This window comes from Lynx canadensis, chromosome B2 (genome assembly GCF_007474595.2).
Source record: "Lynx canadensis isolate LIC74 chromosome B2, mLynCan4.pri.v2, whole genome shotgun sequence".
Lineage (NCBI taxonomy): Eukaryota > Metazoa > Chordata > Mammalia > Carnivora > Felidae > Lynx > Lynx canadensis.
In genome coordinates this window covers 111,712,498-111,738,870 of record NC_044307.1, presented here as the reverse complement: position 1 = coordinate 111,738,870, position 26,373 = coordinate 111,712,498, and the positions used below count along the sequence as shown (strand labels likewise).

The 26,373-nt window shown below is 35.0% G+C and overlaps 1 protein-coding gene across 1 annotated transcript in view; it reads left to right on the top strand.

The window, feature by feature from the left end:
• The window catches only part of TRDN (triadin), a 398,565-nt gene that overhangs the window by 225,093 nt on the left and 147,099 nt on the right, over nucleotides 1–26,373 (top strand). Inside the window, 4 exon segments of the mRNA XM_030316258.1 lie at nucleotides 8,188–8,241; nucleotides 15,766–15,795; nucleotides 25,296–25,325; nucleotides 26,040–26,057. Coding sequence (XP_030172118.1) covers nucleotides 8,188–8,241; nucleotides 15,766–15,795; nucleotides 25,296–25,325; nucleotides 26,040–26,057 — 132 coding nt within the window.

Sequence of the window (26,373 nt, the reverse complement as noted above, 5' to 3'; positions counted from 1 at the left end):
TGTTTGCTTAAAAATATACCTCTGAATTGCTTTATTTAGGACACTTTATTAAGGACTCCTTCTTTTTGGAAATCTTTCTAACTTATCAGTGTAGTAAATCTACATTTTCTAAACCTTGCTATTTTTACAAGAAACTTAGATTTTCTTTGAATAACATCTTCAGATTTTGACATCTACAGTACTGTACAGAAAAAAAAGACTCAATGAGTCTGAGCAATTTTATGAAGATAATTGCTATCCATTTGCTTTACAATTTTCAGGTATATAACAATGATTTTTCAAACACCTTGTCTCCTTATCATTATTCATTTATTCATGCAAAAACATTTACTGAATGCCTTCTCAGTGCCAAGCACTCTGTTAGAGATTGATGACACAAATAAGAATAAAGCAGTCTTCACTCTCAGTTTTTCCTTCACTATGCTTATTATTTTATTTTTTTGTACAGTTACATTTACACTTACAATTGTTTGTTTACATAACATTTCCAAATTGGGTAATTAGACAAAAAGGGTGTGTGTTTCTTGTTTTCTAGAAAAGTGAAAAACAGAATGATAATATTCACAGACACTGTTTACTAATGTTAGAACAATAGAGACTGGTACTTTTTTAGGGGCTGATTTAGATGGTTCTGGTATATGGTATCATTTAATGAGGAAACCACTCCCCCATTCTATGTGTATGTTATGAGCTAGAGGATTTACCAGTACCTCACTTAATTTTTAAGATTGAAATTTTAACTGGAAAATGTGGCTGAACAGTCAGAAATTGTTTTCATTGTGTTTCTGTGTGTGTGTGTCTGTGTGTGTGTGTGTGTGTGTGTATGTGTGTGTGTATTGAAGTAGCTTATATTCCCAAATAAACTGACTTCTTAAAAAAATATTTTGTTATATTTTTCATGAAGAATCTAAAGTAATCCTTACTAAAGAAATAACTAATTTCTATCGGGAGGGATGCCTGGGTGGCTCAGTCGGTTAAGCGTCCGACTTCAGCTTATGATCTCGTGGTTTGTGGGTTGGAGCCCTGCGTCTGGCTCTGTGCTGACAGCTCAGAGCCTGGAGCCTGCTTTGGATTCTGTGTCTCGCTCTTTCTCTGCCCCTCCCCTGCTCATGCTCTGTCTCTCTCTGCCTCAAAAATACATAAACATTTTTTTTTAATTTAAATAATTTCTATCGGGAAAGCAATAATTTTCTAAAACTATAACATTTATTTCAATGAAAACGTTAAATATCTACTTGAGTCCTAAGTGTGTTAGGAAGGGTAGGCTTCTCCTAAGAGAATCAGTCCAGTTTGGTGGTCAGAATGCTTGCTTTTAAAATTTTACCAAAGGGAATAATTATTTTATGATAAGGGAGGACTACCAATGTAAACCTCAATAATAAAAAGAAATAAATAATAAAAAAATGCTATCAAAACATAATATCATGTTATAAGCATAATTAAATGCCTATATAAAACATAATATGGGCAAAATTTTCAAATACTCTTATCTGTGTTCACAGTTATTGAAATTAGAAAGGTGGTGTAGAAGGTAGAAAGGGACCAGGAGTGATCAGCTGGGGCTATCTTTGCTTTTGGCAGATTTAGGACTCCTCTAAGACAGGTATCTCTCAACTTGGCATTTCCAAGAATGTAACTTCATATATATATGTGTGTATATATATGTGTGTGTATATATATATATATACACACACATATATATATGATTCTACATATATAGAATATATTCTATTATATATACATATATATGTGTATATATATGTATATATAATAGAATAGAAGGCTAAATGATCTGTGTCTCATTAATAACTTTTATTTTCATGCTAAAAATTTTCCTTCTTTTAGTCATTTAAATAAATTAATACCTTGGACTTCAACTTGAAATTCTGAATTGTTAATGCTTAAGAATTCTTTCATCTTTACCACATTCTATCCAGACAGCCAGATGATGCCATGAGAGGGGAATGTACATTACTCCAATGGTAAATACTCTGACTGAATTTCAAGATTTTTTCCTGTACTTAATTCTGTCCAAATAATATAAGGAAAAGCTGATTCCATGTGTAGAAACTATAGGTAGAAGCTGACTTAAATTTAATTAAAACATCAAAGCTCTTTCTTTTCAAGTTAAGAAATACTCAGAATGGTTTTGATGGAAAAGATATGTTTTCTTAAAGATTAAGAAAAAATCAAGGGAATATTTTATCAGACATTGAATAATCTTTTTTTTTTCTGAATTAAACTCTATAATGCTAAGGTATTAAGTTAAAGGCCACTTTGAGTCTAAAACAAAATACATTGCTTGATGAAATAAAAATTTCCTGGGGGGAAAAGAAAAGCTAAATTATGCTACCTATTGTAAATGATGCTGCCAGTTTATTTAGATTTTTAACCTCTAGCAATAACAGATTATTTTGATAAATTATTCATGTTTCTGCATTGTTCACCTTTTGCAATTTGCATATCTGGCAGCAAATAGGCCTTCCTTTCAGGCTTCTGTCCCCTTGGTCAGACAGGATGGCCGAAGGCTGCTTCATGATTAATCTCATCTCAATAGGGTAATTGTCATACTCAGATGAAGCAATGCCTCTGAAATATGCTTCCCTAGAGCTATGAAGTACAAGAGGCTCGTTTTAAGAGCTTTTAAGCATAGAGTAACTTTTAGTTTAAATGTTAACCTTTCTCTATTTCGGGAATATCTACATCTAAAAATATTATATTTTATAAGAATAGAAAACAAAATTTAGGGCTTAATTTAGCAGTTCATTAGATTGAAGGATGATTTCTCATCAGTGTCTAGAATCTTTTTCAAAAGAGGATGCATGCTTTTTGAGGAATCAAAGAGGGCTCATATTGCTGGCTCAAAATCTGGCTGCTGAACCAGTAAATATTTCTTTCTTTCCTGGTTTATAGAAAACTTATTCAACTTTTCTGTTTAGTTTTCTCACCTAATAGCAATCTAAATATCCTGCAGTACTAAAATTAGCAAGACATGGCCTTGAAAATATGTTTCTGTATCTTTTTTTTTGAAAATTAATGAAAGAAAATTGATTCATAATTTAAGGCCTAAAGAAATGCTTGGTTCATGTCATGCCTTTAAACAGAATTCCTGAATTTCCAAACCCATGCAAATTGTTGTTGATTTGTTTCAAATAGTGAAATTCTAAAAAATTCCAAATTGCTGCCAGGATTGTAGCAGGACTCACTCAGTGGGTTCCTACCTGAAAAACTGAGCCCCTAGCACAGCGGTGTGTGGCCTTTGTACAATTTTTGCTCCTTTGTCGCCCATATATGGTAACACACAGCCTGAATGGGCCATCTATGTTACAGAGTCTTGAGGACTGTCACCCATGGACACATAACCAGGTTCCCTTCCCTTGCCTTAAGGTTTTCACCACATTACTTATGGAGGAGCGCTACCACAGGATCACATTATTATATAGTGAAAATGAAGTTCTGAAATTCAGAATTAAAACATTTTCTGCATATAGCATGATAAATGATCAAAGAGCAAAAAAGGTTGAATTAGTTTTTATCATCTTAAAACTGAAACAGATTCCTGTTTTGTTTTGTTTTTATTTTGAGAGAGAGAGAATGAGAGAGAGAGGAGAGAGAGAGAGAGAGCACAGAGGGCCAGAGAGAGAGGGAGAGAGAATCCCAAGCAAGCTCTGCATGGGGCTTGATCCCAGGAACAGTGAGATCATGACCTGAGCTGAAATCAAAAGCCAGATGGACACTTAAGCGACTGAGCCACCCAGGCACCCCCAGATTCCTAAGTTAAATGTTTCATTTAAAACTAGTCAATTAGATTTTTTATGCAATCAATTCTTTACATATTTATGAAGGACAGTTTTTCCCAGTATTTTGCCAGATGCTACAGTTATGAAGTTGGTTAAATAACTAGTCAATGATCAGAGGGAGTCTATAGATTAGGAGGAAGCTACAGTTTTGTAAGTAAATAATTAAAATATTATCACACACTGAAACAGAGATCTGTACTGCAGAATCCAGTGGGCTGGTTATTTAGAAATGACCAAGATGAAGACTAAATCATCAGAAGCCATTAACTACCCTACCACCTGTTGCTACTTATTCTCCTGCCTTTGCCAGATTACTCCTCCCTCTTTCCTCCCACTCTTTCTTTTGTATTTTGCTGTTATTTGTTGAAGTGAAGGTATTTAAATGTTATACAGGGATTACTGATTGTTATTTTTGAAAAAGAAAGTGATCACTCCCAAGTTACTTAAAAGAATAAAAACATTATAAAGTTAATGATTTATTTTGGAGAGGGACTGGGGGGTTGCTTAGAAAATATTTAAAATGTAAGTATGATCACTACAATACTATTATTCTTCATCTGTGTCCATTAGTCAAAAACCAGTACTAAACTCAGTATAGCAGTCCATTTGCCGTTAAAGTTATGCAAAGGGACATCTGGCTGGCTCAGCTGGTAGAGCATGTAGCTCTTGATCTCAGGGTTGTGAGTTCGAGATCATCACATTGGGTGTAGAGATTATTTAAAAATAAAGTTATGTGGAACCTACATTTCAAAACTCAATGAATTTATACTTCATATTAAAAGAAATCAGTATAGGGGTGCCTGGGTGGCTCAGTCGGTTAAGAGTTTGACTTTCACTCAGGTTGTGATCTCGCGTTTCACTTGTTTCAACCCTGTGTCTGGCTCTGTGCTGACAACTCAGAGCCTGGAACCTGCTTCAGATTCTTTGTCTCCCTCTCTCTCTACCCCTCCCCGCCTTGTGCTCTGTCTCTCTCTCCCTCTCTCTCTCAAAAAAAGTAAACATTTAAAAAAGAAAGAAAACAATAAAAGAGGTCAGTATAAACAGAGTCCTATAGACGAAGAGTTCGATGAAGAGTTCATGATATTAAAGTAGTATTTAAACTTGTGTGTGAAAATTGATTCCTTAACAAAATATTTGCAGAATCATAATATTTTTTCAATTTTGTAAATTGGACTGTTCCATGTGTCTTATCTGATTCATGACAATTTGCTTATATAAACACATGTTTCAGGAACCTAAAAATACTAACTTACTAACTCCTCTGATGATTTTCTGCTAAAACATTCCAAGTAAATTATACTGGCACATTAATCTGGGTCTATCCTGTCTCCTTATCAATTTCAGAATTATTATAAGTTTTCATTAATTTTCCTATCATCTGATGTTTTAAGTCATCGTATTTTATTTAAAACACATAACTATAAAAATTATCAAATAAAACCTTGAGAATGATGAAATCATTTGCTATAATAAAATTTTCATTTGGGATCCATGTAGAGGAGATAGTGAGTGATACAAAGAAAATAAGACTGGCCTTCACTTGACAATTGTTAAATGGGTGCTAAGAACATGGAGCTCATTATACTTTCTTCTTTAGTTTTATATATATTTGAAGTTTTTCCAAATAAAAAGTTCCTTTTGCAGATGGCAGTGATAAAATCCAGAAATATTATTTATAATAAAGATTTTATGGATTTGATGTGTTTTCAGTCTTATGCGATTTTTGGTGTGGGTTTAATGCTGTGCATTTATTGTCTCAGAGTTAACTGCTTCCTTAAAGACTTGTGGTTTTGAAAACTGAAATGCTGTACACAAGCAGATATCAAATCCGATCACCTGTGCATATGTCCTCAATAGATTTGAGGCTGATGTTGGGTAGATGCAAGTTGGCAGACTTTTTGGAAAGCATTTGGTTTTAAACTTTTAATTTCTACTAGGATGTAGTTAATATAATAGTTGTGAATCAATATAAACTGATGTAAAAGCTTGAGATCAGAGAAAGAGTAAATGGAATTAGGAGTGATAAATAATATTTTACTGCCACAGACTTGAGAATTAGCTCCATTAAAGTTATTCCTTTGTAGGTGGACATTATCTGTAGAATGACCCTTTAAAATAACACCTTTTATCTGTGAACAGTATCATTTTTTAATTTTTTTAAATTTTATTTTAGAAAGAGAGAGTGTGTGTGTAAGGGGTGGGAAGAAGTGGGGAGGATTTGGGGGGAATCAGACAGAATCTCAAGCAGGCACCACCTTTAGCTTGATCTCATGAGTTAGATGTTCAACCTACTGAGCACCTAAGCATCCCTGGGAACAGTATCTTTAATGCATCACTGTGCATTAGCAGATTGGTGGATTTTTAGGGAGTGGGGAAGAGGGAACAGAAAGAAGAGCCCATAGGATATGAGCCCTTAAAACATGTTCACTCAATGTGCACACAGTCAGATACCTGGTAAGGTTAGTGAAGATGTGACTCTTGAGAGTCTGTCACCTGTCAGGATACTCAAATGGAAAATGCTGAATGGTCAGGGGCATGATCTGATCCCTGCCCACTGAGGGAGAAAGCAGATGACAGAGTAACGAATGATCAACAGGAGAAGTAATAGAACCCTAAGAAAAGTTCCCCATAATTCACAGTTGGGTGTATGGAGTATTCCAATAGATATGGGTGTGGAGGGATCTTTTAGGAGCAGTGATCTGAGAGAACATAAAGGGAAAAGAGAAGATAGGAAAATCAGCTGTTAAAATTCTAAGGTACTATACTGACCACAATTTTTAAATCTTCTTTTTAAAAATTAGGAACTACCTTACAATTCTCTGCTATGTTAAGATCTTTAAAGAAGGAAACACCATAGCAGGCTAGGGTACTTCTGATGATCTTTTGGACCTATTCTTTCATCCTTTCATCTATTTTTTCATTTACCAATATTTATTAAGTAGCTACTAAAAGCTAGTCACTTAGGTTAGAGGAAGGTTAGGTAAGGTTAGAGGAATACTTAAAAATTCAATATCTGTATATAAATCTTGGCTAAGTATTGAGGTGATTTATCCTAGGTGTGACAAAAATAGCACTAGCATGAAGCTGGCATGGATTTTTCCTCAAGAAAAAAATGACAATTAATAATAATGAGATTATAGGTAAAATCAAATCAATTTAATTTGGCAAAAGATATTTTCTCAGAATGATAAATAGGGTAATAATAAAAATTATATGTGAGTCAAATAAGATTTCTTTTATAAAATGCAGAATAAAAATTGGCATTTTCATAATCCTGAAAATTATGATAAAAATGAATAATTAACCCACCAACAAGAGGTGAAGCATAAGTTAGAAATTAAACCTCTTTTGCTTGCCCAGAAAAACATGGAAACTTTGATTCTTTGCAAGTTATTCTGGCACAATCTTATAACTCTAACAGTGTAATATTAAATAAGCTGTAATCAACAGTTGATGATTAAATGAAAGATTGAATATATATGTATATATATGTGTGTGTATATATATATATATGTATTAGCTACCACATTTACACATTGCTTAATGTATACACATAATAGGTCCTAAATAAACACATGATGAATGAATGAATAAAGGTCAACATCTATAACAAATGACCAAATCTTCATTCCCATATTATTAAATGATAATTTAATTATCAAAAACTTACAGAAGATAATTATGAAATCATTATTGAGTAAAATGGGAAATAAGCATTTCTATTTATAATCTTTATTTCCCCTTTACTTTTCATGCTAATTAAATAATTAAGTAGTTATCACATGTGTTTTTGTATCCTGTTTCTTTAAAGAGAAAATTCTGAAAAAATCAGAAACCTAAGACAAGAAAGAAGAAAGATTCAGAATGAAGTTTTCTTATTCCATCACAATGCATACTGTCACCCGGGACCTCATGAATAGTGGAGTCGTGGCGGGCATGCCAGCGGTACAGGGAATGGCATCTTGAGTCAGACTGGTAGTGCATATTGGGAGTTCTGGACTTGATCCACATATTAGTCACTCAGTGAACTTCTATGAAACACTTTATGTCTACCTGTTCCGTCCATTTCAAAGCACTGATAATACAGAAATAGTTTACAAAGAATTCTGAGATTTTCAGATTCAGGTGGCAAACAAATGCAAAGTGTGCCATGGCCAGACAACAATAAGGCAGTTTTGGGAAACTTTTTTTTTTTTTTTTGGTCTCAATAAGCTCAATTCTTAATGATCCCTCTAACAATTGTATTCATTTCATAACAAAAATTCCGAGTGCCAAGGGCAATATTTTTTATGTCTGCTTTTGATTTTCTACTCTCCCCCTTTTGGGGGGTTAAATATCTTTCGGAAATAGATCGCCATGGTAATTTATTTATCTTTTTCTTTATAAGAGCCAGGGAAAGCTCCTGAAACCAAACAAGGGACTACAAAAGTTGCAGCACAAGGTAAGCAATAAAACACTTCAAACATTCTATTTCTTTCTTTTTAGAAAGTACATAGCACTTTGAACAAAGCAAAAGCTGTTTATTGCAGAATAGCACCATCTGCTGGGTTATTACAGAAAATATTGTTGCATTAAAATACACATTTCAAGTATTTTATTTTTAGTACTTGGAGGAACCATAAAGGACCCAAGAGTTAGTATGTTGACTCCAAGTTTCAGTCATGGAGCTTTTAGTTATGTTTCTAAAAATAAGCCATATATTGATAGATGATAGAAAGATTGGTAGAGATTTACAAATAAATATAATTATTCCAATGTTTCCTTTGTGTAACTTGTGTCAAATTAGAAAACTTAGTCAGAATGTTATAAAGTTAATATTATTTCATCTATATCAAGATTGCAGAAACTGGGTTCTGGATATGACTGCAAAGTAATCTCCCTAGTTTTTAGGAGCCATGTGAGAAAATCAGTTCCATCACTTACAAATATTTTGGAGTCATCAGAAGTGGTTTCCTTTAAGAGATCTTTAAAAACATACTGATTCTTTAAAGCATCAGTAAGATACTTCTTTTAAACAATTTTTCTATAAAGTTATTTTTTAACCATCATCCAAAATCACATCCTTTGAGAAAGCTATTCTAAATCTTGTAACTCCAAGTCAACAGACTGGAATATGAATTATGTGACCATTATTCTTAAACCATGAGGAGTAATCTGATGTAAGTATAAAGGAAGGACACAAGTATTCTGCCTTTTGTCATCTACGAAAACTTTGCAGAATTTAGGGGGGAAAAAGGGTAAAATGTTTAATAGAGAATATTTTTTTACTTTTTAAGTTTTTATTTTAATTTGTTAGTTGGCATCCAGTGTTATATTGGTTTTTGGTGTACAATACAGTGATTCAACAGTTCCATACATCACCCAGAGCTCATCATGACAAGTGTACTCCTTAATCCCCATCACCTTGTTAACCCATCCCACCACTCCACTCCAATAGAAAAGATCTTTACTTTCTTGCCCACTACATTATACAATATCAAGCAATAAAGGATATGCATTTAGGTGGTACTACATTTGTTTCTGGGAAGAAGGCCTTTGTAGCAGACTCCTCAGCATATGACATATAACGTGGTTGCATTTAATCCTGGACCCAACTATGTGCAGAATCATCCTGGTAAATACTGGTTACATGGGTTGACTGCATTCCATTCCACTGACCCAATGATGTTATTTATAAGTAATGTATACTAAGAGGGCTGGGAGCTATAATACTAATTTTTAATTTTCATTTGATCATCATTTGATCATTGCTTTGTTTAAGAAAACAGAATCTTCTTTAGGAGAATTTTAATAGAGAGTATAACAAATATTACGGGAGGCAGAAAGGACAAATATTATCACTTTTGGTTTTTATTCATGAAAATGCAACTCGGAGTCAGGTCCTCAAGTATCATGGTTAATATATAGATGTTATCATTAAAAACAAAACAACAACAGCAACAAAACAAACAAACAAAAAAAAGCAAAACCAACCAACCAACCAAACAAACAAACAAAAAAACACTTGCCCTGGGACACTTCTGCTTTGATTGAAGCTTCTGAGGACTTCGTGGTATGGAACTGCCACTTGAGGCAAGAGTTTAATGCTGCTTTAGTCTCATATTAGAGGAATTCAAGGGGAGGAAATTGCAGAGATATCTGGAAACTTGCTTCAAATTTGAGCTTCAGAACTTGGGCTCTTCATTTTTGCATTCCAACTATGCTGGACAAGGAAGCCTCAGAAATTATTCTTTTGGAATAAAAGACTTACTGTTGAGTCTTTAATACCGTGGAGTTTCAAAGTCTTGTTAGAGCCGTTCTTTTAAGAAATTAGATAAGTGTGTTGATTAAACATAGTGCACAAAGCACTGTTCACTAGAATGGCAATGACACATCAAAAGAGGGACACTTCAAGCAGGAATAAATGTCACTTGTGTTGTGCACATCTTCCATAGATCTTTCTTAGGTTTTATAATACCATAGTCATATTATTAATCATGCATAGAAATAATTAATATTTGCATATATTTTATTAGAAGACAGAGCTTAAGCACAATTGGCAGTATTGCTCTAGCAGAGGCTGATATTTTTGAAGTAAACAATATCTTTTTTTTAATGTTTATTTATTTTTGAGAGACAGAGAGCAAAAACGAGAGAGTGAGTGGGGAAGGACAGAGAGAGGGGGAGATACAGAATCTGAAGCAGGCTCCAGGCTCCGAGCTGTCAGCACAGGGCCTGATGCGGAGCTCAGACCCACAAACCGTGAGATCATGACCTGAGCCAAAGTCGGGCGCTTAACTGACTGAGCCACCCAGGCACCCTGATATTTTTGAAGTATAAAGTGACAAAATTGATAATGATGCTTATATTGTGGTAAAAGACTAGAATATATCTCTTCATTTATTTATTTTTTTAAACTTTTTTAACAAAGGGAATATTTAATATCTAGTTTTATATAAGCTGTGTGTAAATATGTAAATATTTTGCTCTATTAATATTTATCACACATTTTTTGGAAGTATATTAAAAAATTTAAGAAAGTTTTGAGACACTGAGAAGAATATGAAAAAAAAATGACTCTATACTATAGATTATAAGTTGGAGATACAAGAAATTGAAATAATAACATAAATAGAATATCATGTAATGCTGAATTGACTTGTAGAGATAATAAATGTCATATTAGTTAAGACAAAGTGATTTTTAGTGAGTTGGGTTGAGGAATTCTTAATGGATGAGGAGAGGATGACTTCATGTGGGCTTGGAGCATGACTAAAGAATAAACTGGCAGTAAAATAGCATTGCTAGTGTAGATGGCTTTAAATAAAGAGTTAGTGATAATTGTGAAAGGTTATTGTCATTATCAAGTTATGAGACAACCTCAACTATGATGGTGTCAGTGACTTCGGAAAGCTGCAACTAAGTTGGATATTTTGAAAAAACGCTAATTGATAGAAGATACACAATGAAACAAGAGAAGCTTAAAACAGTACTGAGCTTTTAAGGCTGGGTGAATAGGATGATTTAATTGTCAAAAATAAGTCCGAGGGAGGGCACCTGGATGGCTCAGTTGGTTAGGAGTCTGACTTCTGCTCAAGTCATGATCTCACAGTTGGTGTGTCCAAGCCCCGGGTCGGGCTCTGTGCTGACATCTTAGAGCATGGAGTCTGCTTGAAATTTTGTGTCTCCCTGTCTCTGGGCCCCTCACCCACTCGTGTTCTGTCTCTCTCTCTCTCTTTCTCTCTCTCTCTCTCTCTCAAAAATGAATGATCATTAAAAAAAATTAAAAAAATAAATCCCAGGGAAAGGAACTAACTTAAGGGAGAAGATGAGGATTCATTTTTCGGTGGATTTATGCTGAGCAGATGGAGGGTCATCCATGCAGTGAATTTTCTGTATAGCCCGTAAGAACTAGGTGGGAGATCAATCTGATTCATAGACATTACATAATAAATTGTGTTGAAGAAATGGAATTAGACTAAAATGGAAAAGTGAGAAGAAAAATAGGAATTTTTTAAAATTAGGCAGATGCAATGGTTGGGCAGACACCTGCTGACAATGAAATGCTCAAGGAAGGACAGAAGTTACAACAGAAATCACCTTAAAAGATGAGTCTATATGCATCATATATTCATCTGTGTTAGCGTATTTCCAGTGCCTTTTTTCCCCCTTTGGATTTCTAAAGCAAACATTAAAAGTCTTTGATATATTATAGATAGAAAATAGAAAGAGAACAAGACAACTAAAATGTTAACCATTGCAGTCTCATTGGAATATGAAAACAAAGAGTCCAATAATGAAGAATCATGTCTACTCAGCAGATTCAGGGTCATCGAGCCACATAATCCAGTGAAATAGAATTAGGCGAGTTGAATGAGAGTCTGCAGTGGGACACATGGAACAAAAGTTAGAAAACCGTTCTGGAAGCAGCTGGATCCCGAAAGCCTGGTTTGGATTAACTTCTGGAGTGGAATCCAGCTTGACAGACCACATGGCTTTCCAGATGGCTGTGAATAAAAGCCACTCATTTTAAGGAACACAGGGCAAGAAGCAAAGCCAGTGTCAACTACGAAGGAATAGGCCAAACTTTTTCATTCAACTCTTGTTACTGTAGAGTTTAAAACCAAAACTATTGAAGAATATGAAAGTAGGAAAGAGGAACACTTATACACATACCCACATGCCTGCACTTGCATATGAATGCGTTGTTCTTCTTAGATTATTTTAGAAATTAAGAAAAAAATCTGCAAAAGATTTTGCCTATTTTTGGAGGGCTTTTCTTCTCTGTAGAATTCAGAAGAGATAACGGGTTTTCAAAATGCATTCATGTTCTCAGTCCTTTTTCTGGCATTGGTTGTCCTCAACGAGTGTGTTTATTGCTAAACTGGTGAAGTTTAGGGCCACTCTCTTGCCAGGGCGTCTCCCAGGACTCTCTGGGCAGCATTTTTTTCTTTAAAGTTTATTTATTTTGAGAGAAAGAGAGAGAGTGCGCTAGGGGGGGCAGAAAGAGAGGGAGAGAGAAAATCCCAAGCTGGCTGCATGCCATCAGCATGAAGCCTGACCTGTGGCTTGAATCCACAAACTGTGAGATCATGACCTGAGCCAAAACCAAGAGTCGGACACTTAACCAACTGAGCCACCCAGGTGCCCCTGCTTTTATGGTTTTAATTTATATTTTATTCATATATATATATATATATATTTTTTTTTTTTTTTTTTTTTTTTTGAGAGAGAGAGCATGAGCTGAGGAGGGACAGAAAGACAGAGAGAGACAGAGACTCTCAAGGAGGCTCCACCCCCATCAGCATAGAGCACGATGCGGGGCTTGATTTCATGAATCACAAGATCCTAACCTGAGCTGAAATCAAGAGTTGAGCATTTAATCAACTGAGCCACCCAGCTGTCCCTGGACAGCAATTTTTTTTAATTTTTTAAAAAATGTATTTATTTATTTTGAGAGAGAGAGAGAGAAAGTAGGGGAGGGACAGAGAGAGGGAGGAAGAGAATCTGCACTGACAGTGCAGAGCCCAGTGTGGGGCCCAAACCCATGAACTGTGAGATTGTGACCTGAGCTGAAACCAAGAATCAGACACTTAACTGACTGGGCCACCCAGGCACCCCTGGACAGCAATTTTTAATTTGTGAATTTGTGTTATTTTGCTTTTGTTTAAAGAGCTCTCTACCTAAATCTTTTGATCCAACTTATTAGAGACTCAAATATTGGGAAATAGTGTCAAGATAATTATATAGGAGAAAAGCAAAATATGTCTCTTGCAGTAAATTAAAGGACAAATCCATTTCACTCTTTTCTTTACTATACAAATTCCAGGCAAAATACAAAAATTAGTGAATTCCAGAATCATAATGTTTACTTATTGGATGATTTTGAAAATTATAAACCTTCTTGGAGGAAATTCATCCTTATAAAGTAAAGCACTAACAACAAACAAATCTACTGAGTCAAACCTGTAGGGTTTGCTGAAATTATGTCTCATGGCTTTGAAATCTATCAGGTGTTGCTCATATCTTCCAATTCTTTGTAGTTGTCTTCATTACTATCCTCATTATGTCATTGGAATAGACAGATGCTTTAACTTAAAAAATATTATAAATGTAGATCCTTTATACATTTTGTATCTTATAGTTAAAATCCTATTAAAAGGAACAAATGTTACAAGGTAGAATTATTTTGGTTGTAAAATAATTTTTTACTACAAAAGTAACAACGCTTAATGACATTTAGAAAATAGAAAACAAAATAACCTATAATAAATTAAATTAATAAATTTAAAGATATTCCCTTTCAGTCTTTTGTTCCTGACTTTTAGACCTCTTAGTTGTTTTCTTTTTTTTTTTAATTTTTTTAAACATTTATTCATTTTTGAAAGGCAGAGAGAGACAGAGTGCGAATGGGGGAGGGGCAGAGAGAGAGAGGGAGACACAGAAACAGAAGTAGGCTCCAGGCTCCGAGCATCAGCACAGAGCCAGACGCGGGGTTCTAACTCATGGACCGCGAGATCATGACCTGAGCTGAAGTCGGCCATTTAACCGACTGAGCCACCCAGGCGCCCCTGTTGGTTGTTTTCTGTATGAGCCTGTGCAAACCATTTACTGCCTGTAATGTAGGTTTCTTTTTTTTTTTTTCAACTTTTTTTTTTTTATTTATTTTTGGGACAGAGAGAGACAGAGCATGAACGGGGGGAGGGGCAGAGAGAGAGGGAGACACAGAATCGGAAACAGGCTCCAGGCTCTGAGCCATCAGCCCAGAGCCCGACGCGGGGCTGGAACTCACGGACCCCGAGATCGTGCCCTGGCTGAAGTCGGACGCTTAATCGACTGCGCCACCCAGGTGCCCCTGTAATGTAGGTTTCTTACTCTGGGCTGCTTTCCTCAAAAGACTACTGTGAAACCCCAGTGAGAAGATGCTTTAGTAAACGTAGCCCAGACTAAACACCCAAAGTAGTCTTACGTGTTGGTTCTAAGTGGTCCCCCAAATTCTTTTTTTTTTTTTTTTTTTTAGTTTATTTATTTTGAGAGAGAGTGGAGGGGGCAAAAAGAGGGAGAGGGAAAATCTCAAGCAGGCTCTGCACTGTCAGCATGGAGCCCACTTGGGGCTCAATTTCACCGAACCATGAACTGAAACCACTGAGCCACCCAGGTGCACCAGTCCCCCAAATTCTAATTCACTCAGGCAGGATTACTTTAAGGAGATGTGCACAGTCTCTGATTCAACTTGTGTGACCTAAGGCTTCTTTGAGTGGGTCTGGCTCCTGAATGAACTTTACACAAAACCAGGAGTCATCCTATTTGGAGCAATCCCCGGCTAACCCTACGTGTTTTTGGTAGCAAACACATGTTACAACCTAGATCCAGATTTAGATTCATGATCCAGGATTAGATGAAATCCACCACAGAGGAAGTCAGAATTCAAAGATGATTAAAATGTGCTATGCCTTTTCCCCGTGTAAAGGTGGCATACATTTGCTGAAAGGAGGGTGGGACTGTCATTACCCCTTGCTGAAATGGTACCTTTTAAACACAACTACTGTAAATGTGTATAATAAACTGGTATACAATTTCTTAGTAGTTAGGCAGAGATAATTTATAAAATATTACTTTCATTTTGGGCATAGATCTATTCATATTCTTCTAGAAGTGTTTGTGGTTTTCTCAGATATAACAATTTCAAACCTAAGATGAACTTATACTAAACATATACTGTACTTCTTAATTTGACTTCTTGTCTATGTTATGACATACTTTTTAATTCTTTTTTGGTTTTATGCTTATATCTGAGTTATTAAAAAACACTCATATGAAATAATATTTTCAGGTTATTCTCTTATTGCAGATTTGGATGGATGAATTTGTGCATAGATATCCACTCAATTTATAAATACATGGAATGCTTTCTCATATTCCCAGGAGTATTCTGAAGAATGATCATTTACTATGTCTTAACATGATTTTATTTATCTTATTTCAGCAACAGCTAAAAAAGATGAAAAGAAGGAAGGTGTGTTTAATGCAAAAATTCCACTATGCCTTTTATGTAAACAATTTACCATAATTCAGAGTTGAGTTTTCACTACCATCCTGTCTGTATTTCCTTTGGATAACTGGATCTATATTATGTATACATTTCTCATGAATGTATTTTTGTACTTTACCTCATGTAAATGGGTGAACTACTTTTCAAAAAATTTTTTTTTCATTAAAAAAATTTTATTTATTTAAATTTTTTTTTCAATGTTCATTTATTTTTGAGACAGAGAGAGACAGAGCATGAGTGAGGGAAGAGCAGAGAGAGGGAGACACAGAACCCAAAGCAGGCTCCAGGCTCTGAGCTGTCAGCACAAAGCCTGAAGCGGGCCTCAAACCCACGAATCATGAGATCGTTACCTGAGCTGAAGTCAGACACTCAACTGACTGAGCCACCCAGGTGTCCCATGTTTATTTATTTATTTTGAGAGAGACAGAGACAGCATGAGTGTCAGAATAGTGGAGAGAATCCCAAGCAGGCTCCTCATTGTCAGCACAGAGTCCAATGTGGGGCTTGAACTCACAAACCGTGAGATCGTGACCTGAGCCGAAATCAAGAGTTGGTCACTTAACAGACTGAGTCACCCAGGTTGCCCCTCAAAAATAAATTTTAAATCTCATCTCTCTCAAGATAAAGGAGATAAAACATAACCTCTCAAAATCTCAGAACTTTTACTCTATTAACTACTAATCTCTGACACTAACCAGCAACTGATGCTACTTTGGTCTATTAAGTTGCAAATAAGTTATAGTCCATCCCCTGCACACCACCTCCTTTTGTCAGAATGTCCTGATATGGAGTAAAATATTCTTGCTGTCAAAGAAAACTTGCACCCAATAGAATTTAACAGGTAAGGAAGATTTTATTTAAGACTCTTGCAATAGGACTCAAGTCCATTGTAATAGGAGAAGTTGAACTCTCAACACCACTGAAACAAAAAGCCTAAGAATTTTAAAGCTCTGAGATTAGCTAGTGGAAAGGTACTGGAGGACACAGGGTGGTTGGGGCATGGGGTGCGAGTCACTGTGATTAGGCCATCTGTGTTACTAGTTGTTGCTTATTGAAGTTAGGCTCCTACCTTCCCATAGAGATTGGGAGATAGTGGCACTGTGTCCTTTGATGATTACATTTCAAAAGGATGCTTCATCAGTCCTGAGAAAGATACTTCTCGGTATAGACAATTTATATTTCAAAGGAACAGGGAAAGAATGTACAATTGCAAGTTTTCTAGGGGCGCCTGGGTGACTCAGTCAAAGTGTCAACTTTGGCTCAGGTCATGATCTCATAGTTTGTGGGTTGGAGCCCCGCATCACGCTCTGTGCTTCAATTTCTGTGTCTCCCTCTCTTTCTGCTCCTCCCTTCCTCATGCTCTGTCTCTCTCTTTCTCTCAAAAATAAATAAACATTAAAAAATTTTTAAAAATTACAATTGCAAGTTTTCTAAAGCAAATGTACTAATAAAAGGGAAATCGAGGGTCTATAACATGTCTAAAATTTAGTCAAGCTAAGAGAAATACTAAGGTCATCTCAGTCACAATGGTTTTATTTAGAGAGGTGTTTCTTATGCACTCTGACAATACTTAGACAGGATCTAAATATCACCACTGTTTATTAATCCAGGCTTATTTTCTTAGTAAAAATAGTAAGAAGATACAAGCAATCATTGCCAACTTTGAAAATGACAGTTGTATCCAATTAATGTTATGTAATTTGAGAAAAATGCAAAGCAAGTGTTATATTTAATATTTAGTATCATCAGAATTTTGCATAATCATAGTTTGGGAGTCACATTCTGCTTCTATTAAACAAGAATCTAAGAGTTCATGGATATGAGACAGAAAAAATATTTTAGTTGGTCATTATTTGTTCAGAGAGGGAAAAACGATGGTATCATAATAAAGCCTAAAAAGACACATTAGTATGTTTGTTTTCAAGAGATTGAAATCAGTATTAATTACGCATGTACACATAGCAAATCTTTCAGTATATTCTGGAAATTATATCACTTACATGATCAACACTGTGATGAGGATACAGATATGTTACAAGAAAAAAAGAGGTAGTAAGTTTTTGATAAGACAGTAACTACTCAAAATGTTAACTACTTTGATAAGACACTACTCAAAAATGTTAATCTTTCTCCCACCATTCTTTCTTGGGAATAAAGAACAATTTACCATTTAAGTTAAGAAAAAGAATAATATGAACAGTTATTTTTCCATTTGTTAGCATTCAAACCAAAGTATTAAAAGACTTTTGGGTATATACAACGGTAGTCAAATCACTAACTGAACAACTTTAGGCTATATATGATTCTTTTTTCTCATTGCTATGGCTCCTGGATTTTTTTGTTCTATTTTCCCTGAATTTGCTGCCTCATTTTCTTTTTCTTTTTTTGAGAAATTGTTTGTAATCAGTATGCAATATTTGGAAGAGCTTGGAAAGCTTGGGTAGAGCTTTGCCATGGAGATTCAAGTGATCCAGTGTCCACCACCAACTATAAAATGTATACATTACATACCCCTATTATTAGTAGTAGTAGTATTATTATCATTATCATTATTATTATTAGTGTTGTTTTCAAAGAGTTTCATGGATTATCTTTTATCTCTTATTTGGAAAAGTTTTGTAATTGTGAATATTACGATGTTTAAGAAAAAAGACAGATATCTAGAATAATTTTCATTGTTTCCAGTGTATAAATGGAGAACAGACTCAATGTCCAGCTATTCTAGCCAGCCATTTGATTTTGTTTCATGAGCTTCTATTTCCCTTTCTCCTGTTAAGCAGGGCTGAGAGGTATATGGACATAAGTTTCTTGGCTCTTGTTTCTTATTTTCTATAATCTCAATAAGATTATTGCAATCTTTTCCTAGAGGCAGGAAGCACACGTTTATCCAAATGAGACATAGTACAAATAACCAGATACAATTTGGATTTTCAACATTTTCCTTATACAAAGTTTATTTCTACTCACATGCAAACTTTTGGGGTATAATTCAAAGATATTAATGGTTGACAGCTTTCCTAGAGAAGAAGAGAATGAGGAGGGCTTTAAGAATTAATTAGAATGTTCTGTGAAGTTCTTTTGTTAGTGAATTATAAAATGCAGAAACAAAAGTGCATACCAATGATCTGTGCACCGGGGGGCAAAGGGTTTCTTGCATAGTGAACTCTGAAGATTTGTTTTTCATCTTAAGATCTTACCCCCCTATGTCCCATCAAGTCTCTTTTAGAAACCTTAAGAAGAGAGACCCTTGGCTGCACTGAGCTTTGCCCATCACTTTTACTGTTCTTTGGACTTCAGGCATCAGAGCAACCATATCTTAGCTTAAGTGGAGTGACATTTTTGAATATTCAACTGGGGTCCTTTTGCAAGTCCTTTTCTACTGAAATTTCCCTTGTATGCCACTCTTTCTCCCCTTACAGACATTTTACTTGTTACCTGTTAACACATATTCTTTCTTATTTTCCATTAGTTCTCAAAGTCAAGTTCCATTAAATTGCATTTTTCACTATAAAATGTGCTTATTCTCTATTTCTTCTTATGTCATTGCCCCACTCTCCTTGTAGACGAGGAGAGTCAAATTCTAGGGTAAGCTTCAATCACTGTTACTCCTTTGCCCCTGGCATTTTGTCTTCTAGAATTTTTAATTTGGTTGAACTCTCTTTGGTTTAATCTTGTCTAAAATAATTAGAATGGCTGATCTTCATTCACAGCTTCCAGCCCTCTAGCTTTCACCTCACATTGCCGCTTGTGATCTCACATTAGTTTTTCTAACTTCTCATGTGGACCAGGGTAATCATCTCTGAAGTCACAGGTCCTCAAAATGTGGTCAAGGACTCTTGGGGGTCCCGGAGACCCTCTCAGTGGTTCCTCAAGGTCAAAACTATTTTTGTAAAAACATGAAGTCATCGTGTGCCTTGTTCATTCTCATCCTCCCATGAGTATGCACTGGCATTTTCCAGAGGCTACATAATTTGCGATTCTGCAACAGATTGAATACTTAAGCAGATATGCAAATCCAACCATCTTCTCATTAAGCTAGACATTAATAAGATTCACAGAAATGTAGAACAAAGTCACTCATCTCACCATTTTTTTTGTATTGGAAAATATATTTGTCATAAAAATATTTATGTTAACATGTAACATGTTTATTCTTTTTTTAAATTTTTTTTAACGTTTAATTATTATTATTAGACAGAGAGAGACAGAGCATGAGCATGGGAGGGGCAGAAAGAGGGGGATACACAGAAACCGAAGCAAGCTCCAGGCTCTGAGCTGTCAGCACAGAGCCCGATGTGGGGCTTGAACTCACAAACCATGAGATCATGACCTGAGCCGAAGTCAGATGCTTAACCAACTGAGCCACCGGGGGGCCCCTATTCTTTTTTAATAAATGCATAAGCAAATATATTTTTTAAATTTTTCTCAATTTTAATATTTTTAGGTTTATTTATTTATTTTGGGGGAGAGAGAGAGAGAGAGAGAGACAGAGAGAGTCCCAAGTAGGCACCAGACTGTCAATGAAGAGCCTAAAGCAGGGCTTGAGCCCACAAACGAGGAAATCATGACCTGAGCCTAAATCCAGAGCCAGATACTTAACCCACTGAGCCATTCAGGTGCCCTTCAACCTTAATTTTTAAAATTATAAGTATCAATGGATAGAAACTGCATAAATAAAAGCTGTTTGGGATCTTCTAAAATTGTGAAGAAATTAAAGGATTTCTGAGATGAAAAGTTTGAGAATCTCTAACCTAAGTAATAATCCTGCCTATAACATTTTCTCTAATACTTTCCTCCAAAATATTCAATTGGCTTCATAAAATTTTTCCTGTTTTTACCTACTTAAAATATTTAGTAGTTTCACCTCAACCACAAAATATAGTCTACAGGTCTTAACCTATAATCCAAGTCCTTATGGTCTGTTTTCTGACCTCCTGTCATGCACACAGCTAGGCAAAGTCAAAGCCAAGGCCTAAATAATTCCACCAGTAAAGATACAATGAGCCCTCTTGAGATAGAGACAATTCATTACTTTCATGGTCAGCAAAAGTAACAGTATCTGAAGGTGTCAGCACGTCATGGTTCTTGTCGTACACAACAAAAAATGATGACACCCCCAAAAAGAGGCCAGAGAATGCAACACAAGTTAAGAACATTTCAGTGGTGAGGAGCCAATTCTAGACCACATACACTCACATGGTTTTATGGTGTGCAATTCTATTCTCAAGGGTTCTAGGCAGGAGAACTCAGGAGGCAATAAGAAGCTGCCTATGACAGCCTCCCATCCTATTATGTTCTGGAAAGATCATGAGGCATTCCACAGAGACTCACATTAGCTATGGTTTAAAACTTGGCCTGTATGGCTTATATGGATATGTGCACAACCATCATGGTACCATGGTGGAATCTTTTCCCTATACTTCTATCCACTTTCTTTCTTTATGTATTACATACTTCTATACCAAGTCATTCTCAACTTTTAACATAGAACTTGCTGTCTTGCCTTTGTTCCTGCTGTCATCATAGTAGACTTTATCCTTTCCTTTTCCTTCAATGTTTTATTCAATGATTTTAGGACTCAGGAAAAATTCTACTTCCTCTAAGACATCTGTCTGACCCTCTCAATTAAATATAGTTTCTTTTTTCATTTATAATCTTCCATCAAAATTTATTTATACCTCCCTACCATTGCTTATTTCTTGCCACCTAGTACTTCATATTACTAGTTTCCAAATTCCGTCTACTCTAATTGACTTTAAAACTTCTGAGTAAAGGCACCATGTCTAAGTCAGTTTTATCTTCTATTGGGACTAACACATTTCCTCAGTTATCACATTGCTTAATAAATATTTATTCTGTGAATGAATCAATAATATCTAGGACTCTTAAGATCAATATGAGAGCCACAAGAAATATGAGTAGGTATTCATCCCAGGGAAGGAAGAATTTTTTTAAGTTATTATTGGAAGTTATATTCCAGGGAGATTTTCAGGTCTGAGAAATCATAACCAAAAACTGACAATTTCATCGTAGGTATATTTTGATCACTAACTGCTACTTGGGTTGCACTAACACATCTAGGTAGATCCCATTCATTTAAACTTAGCTTCACTTATGAATTCTTAGGGGCTGGAAAGCCTTTGAGTTCTCCAACACAGTTTATCTTCTGAAGGACATAGTTTCATTGAGAATGGGCTGGATTACATTTCTCATTTATTATAGCTAGAACAAGAGCGAGGAGAGCTGAATGCATGTGAGAATTATAGGTTCTAGGGCTTCAGAATTGAGATCTGAAGGGAGATTATATTGAAAAACAAAGCAAAATATAAAATATCTGTTATTGTAACTGAGTAAAGGTGTCAATGGGGCAAGTTATACAAAGAAAATGGAATACTTCATCATCTGCATTATTAGACTATGTAGAATTAATTTTTCCCTTCAATGAAACTGATATACCATTTTTCTCTGGCATCACCTAGGAATATAGTAGACCATACCAGATACAGTAGTCCCCCTTTCTCGTGGCTTCATTTTGGCAGTTTCAATCCCCTGAGGTCAACCACCACCTAGAAGCAAATGAACCTCCTTCTGACACATGGCTGGAAGTTCAATAGTAGTCTAACGTCAATCATAATGCCTATGTCATTCACCTCACTTTATCTCATCACACAGGCATTTTATCATTTCACATTGTCACAAGAAGAGTGACTACAGTACAGTAAGACATTTTAAGAGAGACCATATTCACATGACTTTTATTACAGTATACTGTTATAATTTGTCTATTTTATTATTATTATTACTAATCTCTTGCTGTGCCTAATTTATAAATTAAACTTTGTCATAGGTATGCATGTAGAGGAAAAAAACATAGGATATACAGGGTTTGGTACTATCTGCAGTTTCAGGCATCCACTGGGAGTCTGGAATGTACCCCGCCACCCCGCCCCAGATGAGGGACATTACTGTGCATCGCTAGCAATGAGTGAATGATGAATTAAACAGATTGCTAACACATCACTTCTTTTAAATCACAGCTGCTGTGAGTCTTGATGTTCTTAATAAAATACTGTTGTTCAGATTATTGGGCATATGGTCTTTAGGGAAGTATATTCACTTAGTAAGCCTTTATCATATTTTTAAGCTGTTTCAGCAGAATGCTGAGAGGGTATAATGAAGCCTAATAGCCTGAGTATTAATGGCTAGTACTAATAGCTTTTCAGGGTCAGTATGTGATCTTTCAGTTCCAAGCATTATGTTTTTGGTTGCTCAGGTATTTTACTTGTAGAAGTCTCCTGCTGTGTTGACTCCTAACCCCCAAACATGATTCTAAAATGGTACTTTAAATTAATTTCACTATAGCTCCCAGTTTTTAGAACAAATGTAGTGAGCTTTTGAAAGATTTGCCTGATTAGATTGTGGCTTATAATTTTGTTACATTTCTTCTTCATGAAACACTTTACTTTAACTTTACTTTATCTGAATAAATTTTATGCTGATCTGATCCTGGACTTCAAATGATTTGTTTACTCTTTCATTTCAGTACAATTGATATATAATACATTATATTACCAATGCCTATTATGAGGGTGAAAGAATGCAGATTGAAACAGCAGACATTTCACAGCTAAATATTGTATTTAGCTTTCCACACCTCCCCCATGCCAGCATCTAGTCAAAGAATAGGGGTGGGGTGGAAATAATCTTCTCATCTGCCACATTTCATCCTCTGTCTGTCCCACCCATCTTCCCAAACTTGATTTTCAATTGTATTCTTTTTTCAAAAGTTTTAAAAAGTTTTTATTTTATTTTTGAGAGAGAGAAAGAGAGCACTTGGGGGAGGGGCAGAGAGAGAGGGAGACACAGAATCTGAAGCAGACTCCAGGCTCTGAGCTGTCAGCACAGAGCCCAACTCAGGGCTCGAACCCACGAACCATGAGATCATGAAGAGCCAAAGTTGGACACCCAATGGACTGAGCCACCCAGGCGTCCTGTAAAGCACATTTTAGATAATAAATTTAGGGTACTCAATTACAGTTCCAGATGAGAAACTAAATATCAAGAAACTATTTTTTGAGGGGGTGGGAAGGATATTAAGAAAAATCTAGTCTAATATTCTTTATACTGTGCCATGCTGGGCATACTAATGCTTAATAGATGTTTACTTATAAGTAAATGTTTTATTCCAAGGACTTATTATTGTTCATAAGGTTTGTTTGTACATGAAACATACTCCTATTACAGAAAAATGAGAAACTCACAGGTTGCAAAAATATCATTTTAATGACGTATTTTTCTATTATGTGGATATCCTATGAATTCTTTAAGAGTTCCACTACTGTTCAGAGGGTACCATTTAATATTCTCATTATTTAGAAATATAAAACAATTTCATGGAAAAGTCTCTTTCTATGTATATTTTTATGATAATTTTCCATTTTTCTCTTTGGATTTCTAGTAGTGGACTTACTGTATCAAAACCATGCTCATTTTTATGACTTTCTAGGTTATTTCTCCAGTTGCCTTCCTAAAATGTGTTTCTAGCTTATACTTCTATGAAAGTGAGTTTTTACTTTTACAACACTATTACTGTCATTGGTTATCACTTTTTCTTAAAACAACTCAGTTGACCATGTAACCGCTTTTTGTGGATAAACTCCTATTCATTGTCATCTTTAAACATTTTAGCTCCATTACTTCTTTGTGGAAGTTAAATCATGGACCCAACTACATTCCTATATGGCCCACAAATCCATTAGCTTACATATTATTAGTGAATGTCTACTGTTCTCAGTTCTAAAGCATATAATTATCAACCCGAAAAAAGTTTATCTACCTTTTCCAATGATCAATTTATAGTTCCTTATTATAATTCTAATTCAGTAATATCCAGAAAATTTCAAAGTTAATTTACAGAAGAGGTAAAGAAAAAAAAAAAAACATGGGAAAAAATAAGTAACCTATGTGACAACCTCAACCTGTTTTGTTTCACAGCAGTAATTGAATATTTGTATTGTAAATATATTGATTGCTCAGAGAGTGTAAAGCAGGTCATCTGGGTGGCTCCAGATTGAACAATTGAAACTTCAGACTAAATTCATGGGCTTTACCCCATCTTTATGGGAACAGACCATATATTTTCTCAGTTTGACTTTCTATGAAAGAGTTACCAGCTTTGATAGGCACAATGTAATCTCTGTGCAAATCATATATGGATATTTTTTATCTCTTTTCTTTTTTGTAATCTTTAAATTTCAGAAAATTTCTTATGTACTACCTCACTCTAATACTCATCTACTCAAAAACAGAGTAATTTCTCTTTAAGCGTCATATTCTAGAAATATATCATGCAATCAGTGCATTTTATTGAAGATTACTTCAGAGTGTTTGGCATTTTGCTGTAAACTAATAAATTGTTGATTTATCATATATGCTTTATCAATAATTTATCTTTGTGTTTTCAGATTCTAAGAAAACAAAAACAACTATAGAAGGTATTGGAAATATTTTCTTTCTCTGTCTTATATTTGATGAATCCCTAAATTGCATTTATCCTTCAAGGACTATTGTAGAAGAAAAAAACTACATATAGGATAAGGAGAGAAGGGGAGAGAGAGAAAAAGATTGAGAATGAGAGAAAGTCAAATCTTTTCTGACAATATTGCTATTAGAAATATTTAACAAAATAAAAAATAAATATTGCCTATGTTTACCTTTCACAATAATTGTTTTCAAAGAAATGTTTTCTTGACAAGTAATTGTATAATGTTCAGTATCAAGCATTTATTTTACCAGAAAGCATAAATTCCCTTAATCTTGGATACACCAGCATCAATTAGGAACTGAATGATTACTTTAAGTCTTGAATAGAATCATAACTCATCTGGAAAGTATACCTGTTTCTTTTGTATTTGTTCATATGGGTTTACGTGTTCGCCTGTGTTTAAGAAGTCTGCAAGGTATAAATCACTGAAAATGATTAAACAGTGCAATTCTAAGTCAATTTATTGTCACACAATGTTTTGCACGCAAATTATGGAAACACCTACAGTAATTGCCAGTAATTCAGAGCAACACTGAAATTTAAGGAAAGAGAATGGGAAAGGGGCTGGAAAAATTATAGTCTAGTCCGTATGTTCGGAGAGCAGTTTTATCTTTAAAAGTTTTAAGAGCAATTGTTTTGTTTTGTTTTTTATTTCTTCTAACAGAACAACCCAAGGGAAAAAGTAAGGAAATACATGCAAAGTATATTTGTGTATATGTTTTTTCTCTTTACTATCATTATTGGCCTGCTAATAGACTTGCAGTTTTGAATCTCTTTTTTTGTTTTATGCATGTGAACTCTGTTGGTTGTTTTTCTGTCAGTATGAAAAAGTACACAACCTGAGGGTCAGAGGGACTGAAAACCATGGCAATCATTCTCAAAGTCCATTTCCAAATTCATACAATCATCTAATAATATTATCCATAGCCGCATAACTAAAAATACAACTTCATTCCATTAACAGAAACTGTGAGTGTAAATATAATTCCTGTAATCTG